Source organism: Perognathus longimembris, unplaced genomic scaffold (assembly GCF_023159225.1).
Source record: "Perognathus longimembris pacificus isolate PPM17 unplaced genomic scaffold, ASM2315922v1 HiC_scaffold_4417, whole genome shotgun sequence".
Taxonomy (NCBI): Eukaryota; Metazoa; Chordata; class Mammalia; order Rodentia; family Heteromyidae; genus Perognathus; species Perognathus longimembris.
Genome location: NW_025959732.1, coordinates 15831 through 22430, shown reverse-complemented (window position 1 = coordinate 22430; position 6600 = coordinate 15831). Strand labels below are relative to the sequence as shown.

Here is a 6600-nt window from a genome sequence, read left to right as displayed (position 1 = left end):
CCACAGGTCCGGGCCTACGGCTCGGGACGCGCGGCCGCCGGGAGCCGGAAGCGGGGGCTGGAAGCAGGGCGAGGGGAGGGCAGATCTCCCCGGGTCCGGGTGGCGATGGGGGCGGGGGTCACCCCTTCCAGACCCGGGTCCCCGCGCCCCGCCCGGCGGCGCCCGCAGTGCAAACGCGGGTCATGAAGAAGAAACCAGGTGGGCGAGGCGGCGGGCAAACACCCGTGGACAACGCGGGAGAAGCCGCGGCGGCTCCGCGTGGACTTCCCACCTGGAGCTCAGAGCCCCGGATAAACTGCTCCAAGTTCACTCCAGCGCCCCGACACGAACCGCCCGAAAGTTCCAGACCCCTCTAAGGAGGATGAGAACCTCCGCCTTCCCTCACGGCGCATTCCTTACCTGATGGCTGCCGGGTGTGTGGAGCAGGAGCCGGGAAAGGAGGACGCCACGCGGTCTCGGGCAGGAGAGGAGAGCTCGTCCCGCTGACCCGCGCCCACGCTCACAGAGAGCAGCCGCCCCCGGGCGAGGCCTTCTGTAGGGGGGTGGGATGGGGAGGTGAGGCCCGGATGTGACCTCAGGGGCGGGGGAGGCAGCCGCCTCCAGGTGTGCGGGTCACCTAGGTAACTCTGCCTCTGTACTGATGTGACCATCTTGCCTGGTGACACAAAGGAAAAGTATTTTACTCTCCCCAGACATTCAGGGCTGCTGGCAAAAGACCTGGTTGAGAAAGACATTTTGTCTCTCTAGTAAACCTAGTAAATTTAATCAAGTGATCTCTTGGTGCTGTTTTGGTGTGTTTTTAAATTTTTAATTTTATTCTCAAGATGACATACAGAGAGGTTACAGTTACATACGTAAAGTAGTGAGTACATTTCTTGTCAAACTTGTTACCTCCTCCCTCATTTTTCTCCCACCTTCTCTCCTCCCCATGACCTATTGTTTTGAGAGAGGCTTTATATGGACATTCATATTAAGAACAAAAACACACTACTGTAAATGAGCCTCCAGTTTATATTTTCTATTTTTCCATATTCCTGATATAATTATTTTCCCTCTTTAATCTATAAAAACCTGTCTCTTCAAATAGCATTTGCTGGGCTGGAAATATGGCCTAGTGGTAGAGTGCTTGCCTCACATACATGAAGCCCTGGGTTCGAGTTCTCAGCACCGCATACATACAAAAAGCCAGAAGTAGCACTGTGGCTCAAGAGGTTGAGTGCTATCCTTGAGTAAAAAGAAGCCAGGGCCAGGGTCAGTGCTCAAGCCCTGAGTCCAAACCCCAGGACTAGCCAAAACAAACAAATATATACATGTATGGCATTTGCTTTGTACTCTGAAATACTCACTGGTATACAAAACCTATCAACTCTTGAAGTATGAGAAATGGAAGAGTTTTAGATATGGCTACTGCCACCCACAGGAAACCTATGCCAGGCTTAGAAAAGACTGCTGCCTTGGAGCTAAATTTCAGGACAACCTCAAGGCAACACTCATAAATTAACCTATCTAGTCTTGGATGAATCTCAAGGGAAAATGGGGATCCTGGCCTCACTTCTTCAGGGGATTGACATCCCATCTACTTTATTCCTTTTTGACACTAGAACTCACTTTATTGACTTCCTACCCAGAGTTCTTTCTGCATGCACTAGGCTGGAGGTTTAGTGACCAGGGTACAGCATGGATACCATCCACACTTTCTGACCCTTCAGTGCCTCTTAGCTCCATGAATCATGAGGCCATGTAATTCTATTCGAAAATCAATTAGACCATGACATGGCTCGGTGGATTGCTCCATATTCATGTGCTAGGATAATAAATAGGTAGGTTAGGACATATCTACAACCCTACCAGCTCCAAGCAAATCCAATATATCATCATGGCACTGAATCCAAGATTGGATTCATTCTTCTCTACAGGAAGAGGGTATGTGAAAGACTGTCTCCCCTTAAAGGAGACATAGCAAACAGTCAGATACCCAGGACCAAGGTGGAATATGGAGGCAACACAAGCACATGAAATAGCTCCCATAAGATGCAGAAGAGCCAATCTGGTGAGAATTCAAACTATTCCCTGAGGGGGGAAAAAAAGGACCAATAAGCAAGACTCCCCCAAAGAGATTAAAAACAGGAAAGAGCCTAGTAACCCTATAAAAGCCTGTTGCCAACCCCACATTGGCACCTTCACCAGATCAGAAGCAGCAGTAGCAATAGCAGCAATATGCTCTTGGCCTCATTGCCCATCATTTTCCTTTTAATAGTGTCCTAATAAATGTTCCCGGGCTGGGGATATGGCCTAGTGGCAAGAGTGCTTGCCTCGTATACATGAGGCCCTGGGTTCGATTCCCCAGCACCACATATACAGAAAATGGCCAGAAGTGGCGCTGTGGCTCAAGTGGCAGAGTGCTAGCCTTGAGCAAAAAGAAGCCAGGGACAGTGCTCAGGCCCTGAGTCCAAGCCCCAGGACTGGCCAAAAAAAAAAAAAAAAAAAAAAAAAAAAAAAATGTTCCCACTAATCATTTCTCAGCAAATTTTTTTTGCCAACTCTCACCTTCAAATAATATCTGACTTTTAAGTTACCGAAACAGGTTCATATATCACACAGCATAACAAATCATTTATACTAAGGTTTCTTTAATTATGGCTGTCTCTTTACATTCATCAATGTAGGGACAATTCTTTTTTTTTTTTTTTTTTTTTTTTTTTTTTTTTTTTTTTTTTTTTTTTTTGCCAGTCCTGGGCCTTGGACTCAGGGCCTGAGCACTGTCCCTGGCTTCTTCCCGCTCAAGGCTAGCACTCTGCCACTTGAGCCACAGCGCCGCTTCTGGCCGTTTTTTCTGTATATGTGGTCTGGGGAATCGAACCTAGGGCCTCGTGTATCCGAGGCAGGCACTCTTGCCACTAGGCTATATCCCCAGCCCCGGGACAATTCTTATACATCACCCTACCCATGTAAAATTTCAAATTCTCATTTGTAATGCCTTAGGATATTTTTGACAATGACCAAACTGCCCCAAGTCAATGTCTAACTCGCATCCCTGATCATCTTTCCTTTTCCTGCTTACCATGAGCAGTCCTTTGTAACTGTGGCTTCTGTGATTTGTACGCTTCGGTGTCCACATGTACAGACCAAAGCTGTGGATAGGGCTACTTACCTGTGTAGATGCTACCAGGGCATGGGCCACAGGTCACTGAAGGGCCACTCACGATGAGGACAGGGTTTGCCACTGAGCCACTCCATGTCTGACCGCCCCAACTCTTGTAGCATCTGCATCAGCTTGGCTTGTAGGGTAGCAAGCAACCCATCTCCAACATGCTCATAAAATTCCAGTGGTGCAGGGTACCGCACACGCCTTAAGTTGGTCAGTCCAATGGTGTGGCGAACGACTCGCAACAGCACATTTATGGAGATGGGGTTCCCAGAAAAGCTAAAGGTTGTGAGCTGGGAACAGTGTCTCAGGGCAGGCAGAATGGCAGTGAGTTGGAGGTTCATGATCCCACATTCCTCTAGGCTCAGGACCTGGAGGGTACTCGATACATTCTCTAGCAGTGCTTCCAGGGTCTCAGAACTTATGTCCATCAGGATAACCCTATTTAGACACAGTCCCCTTAGCTGTCTTGTATTGGGGCACTTAGACAAATTCATCAAGTCTGATTCTAGAAGCAGACAATTGGTGAGAGAGAGGATCTTCAAGGGGCTCCTCAGGCACCTGTGGACAGAGAGAACAGTCAGTGCTGGGGACTGGTGGTGATGAGTAGCAGCCAGTGGGGAGAACTCATAACTCAATACAGCCAATGCAGCAAAGAAAAACCCCAAAGTTTTCCTGATGCCCAACCTTGAGGCTGTCATACTGTAAAGAGGTCTTCCAACAAGGCCAATTTACATGAAGTCCTTTCTACATTTGTTAACCTTGTTCTGGAACTGGGTCAAGTAAATAAGACCTCACATATTCCCTTTCCTTATCTACTGAGTAGAGCAAAGCATACAGATTAGTTGTTGTGATGGTTAAATAAGAGGACCACGAAGATTACTCAGAAAAGAACCTGACCCTAGGTATCAAGAAGAGAAGGACATTAGATTATTTTAGTTCCAGAGACACAAATATAAATCCCCTCAATTAATAACCTGGGGGGGGGGGGAATTAATTTCTTAAAGCAAAAAAGAAGCAGAAGCAGCGTAAGAAGACAAAGCAGAAGCAGCGTAAGAAGACAAAGCAGAAGCAGCGTAAGAAGACAAAGCAGCAGCAGATAAGCACAAAGAAGAGAAGAGGAAGGAGCAGCAGTAGCAGCAATAACAAACCCAAATCAGGCTTTCTTCCAGCAACTGTGTTAATTAAGTCACCTATATTACCTAGTATGAGGCTACTAAAATACCCTTCATAAAGTACAAACCTAGAAGGCAAACAGCCTCCAAAATGTCTGCCAGACACAGGGATCAACTTCAGACTTTTTTTTTTTTTTTTTTTTTTTTTTTTTTTTTGCCAGTCCTGGGACTTGGACTCAGGGCCTGAGCACTGTCCCTGGCTACTTTTTCTCAAGGCTAGCACTCTGCCACTTGAGTCACAGCGCCACTTCTGGCCATTTTCTGTATATGTGGTGCTGGGGAATCGAACCAGGGCTTCAAGTATACGAGGCAAGCACTCTTGCCACTAGGCCATATCCCCAGCCCCCAGACTTTTTTATTATCTCTTAACCACCTATCCTTTATTTCTAGAATCATATACTTCATATATACTCCCTCACATTAAGTACAAATCCATTTTGAAATTGAGTCTCCATTATGATAAAATAAAAGGAATTAAGTAGAACTCTTAAGAGAGAGTTAAGGATGTACCGTTACAATCAATGGATCAATATATCAGTGGGCTGTCTAAAGTATAAATCCTTTATAAAATCTGGCTTATCTAATTCTATGTCTCACTCTGTGTTCTTATGTGTGTTGTTCTCTTTTTAAATTTCTAGACAGAGTTTTACTATGTAGCATAGGCTTATCTCAAAGACAAAATTCTCCTGCCAAGCCTCTCGAATGCTCGAATTACAGGTATAAACTACCACACCCAGGGTCCTGACATTGCTTGAGCACATAGTCTCTGCATATAAACCAAAACAGTGGCATTCACTGGATATTTTCCACTGGACCTCAACTAGATCTGTGAGCCAAAATAAATAGTTGTTCTATATAACTTGAGATGATTGTACCCAGTATATGCAATTGTACTATTCTGATCCAAAGAGGGATAAAGACTACCTCTAAACTGTTTGGATAGATACCATACTTGGGAACAAGACAAATGTTGACATACAGGGACACATGATTATGGCTGTCACAGAGCAAAGATGCTTTATCCATCCTGAAATGAATACAGACCTGTCCTATTCTGCAGAGCAAATGTAATAACCCTCACCTGAGCAAACTGCACAAGGAGCCTTCAAGAGAGCTGATGGATTCCAAATGAAGCTCCTGGAGGTGATGTAGACTGAGCAACTGAGAGCTGAACGTCTCCACAAACTGCTCCTCCTCCTCCCAAGAACTACACTGGGACATCTGTGTCTGAGACAGGAAGAGTCTGTGCAATTTACCCATGTATGGTAGAAGAGAAAGGAGCTTCCCCAGGACTGATAATTTCCAGTTACAGACCAGTTCCAAATCCTGGACAGAATACAGCCTCACCATTTTCAATACCTTCATATTTTGTACGGACAGTGCAAAAATACTCAGCTTGTTACAGTATAAGTGTAGTAAACCTTTCCACTGCTTGGCCTTTTCAATCAGAGAAGTGAGCCATTCATCGTGGCTGCCAATACTGAGGTAGAGATCTATGAACACCTTCAGAGGAGCCCTGGGCTCTTTTGCTCCCATACTGGATCCATCCACCTTTACCTTCATCAATGGCAGGATGGCCTGGGACAGTGAGCACATGCCATCCCTGCTACCAGACCATATAGTTTTCTGACATAGATCCAGTACTTGCAGTTTCCCCTGCCTGTGGATAAAACAGATGATTAATGGAAGGTAAAGGGAAGGGTCTCAGAATGAAGGTAAAGGTCAAATATAAACATGAACTCTAAAACCCAGGTATTAGCTGTGGTCCCCTTTTCTCCTAGGATCTTGCTTTTTCCTCTGATTTCTTCTCTCTTAAGGTTATTCTGTTATCTGACTGTCTGTTTAGCATCTGTTATCTATCTGTTCTTCTACCCAATATGTTTAACTTTGTATTACTGAGTACTGATCATAGGACCTCAGAAGTGCAAGGCAAGTATTCTACCACTGAGATTGAACCCTAGAATCTACTTCCCATACCTTTAAGTGACACTGGGAAGGAATGCAGACATGTTCCTTCAGTCAATAGTGCATTATATGGTGGTTCATCCTAAAGGAGATACCAACAATTGTTTCTAGCACCACCCTAGTGTCCACTCTAAAGGCCTCTGATCCTAGCTACCCGACCCCTACTCCTACCCCCATTGTGCACACTAACTCTAGCCAGTACTCACACCCTAACATGCTCCAACCCCAACCTACACCGTAAGCTCCTCACCAACCTTATGCCTCACCCTAAGCCATTTACTAACCAAAATCCATACAATTGTGTACCTAACACAT

At 45.6% G+C, this 6600-nt stretch overlaps 1 protein-coding gene across 2 annotated transcripts; it reads right to left on the bottom strand.

Moving 5' to 3' along the window:
- Positions 1 to 3132: 3132 nt before the first annotated feature.
- Positions 3133 to 6060, bottom strand: LOC125344813 (melanoma antigen preferentially expressed in tumors-like). 2 transcript variants are annotated; one of them, XM_048337149.1, is made up of 3 exons: positions 5878 to 6060; positions 5402 to 5547; positions 3133 to 3706 (listed from the first exon to the last, which is right to left on the bottom strand). In XM_048337149.1, exons 1-3 carry the CDS (start codon positions 5914 to 5916, stop codon positions 3163 to 3165), a joined length of 729 nt encoding a protein of 242 aa, XP_048193106.1. In that variant the 5' UTR covers positions 5917 to 6060; the 3' UTR covers positions 3133 to 3162. The 2 variants fall into 2 exon arrangements, with proteins under 2 accessions (XP_048193106.1, XP_048193105.1); XM_048337148.1 differs by having other exon boundaries at positions 5402 to 6059.
- Positions 6061 to 6600: the final 540 nt, after the last annotated feature.

Bases quoted from the DNA above. Each gene is read 5' to 3' on its own strand.
- LOC125344813 (XM_048337148.1), bottom strand. From the start codon at position 5,916: ATGTGCTCACTGTCCCAGGCCATCCTGCCATTGATGAAGGTAAAGGTG. The intron at 3,707-5,401 runs GTGAGGGTTATT...CTCTGTCCACAG, and splicing joins TCCTTGTGCAGTTTGCTCAG to GTGCCTGAGGAGCCCCTTGA.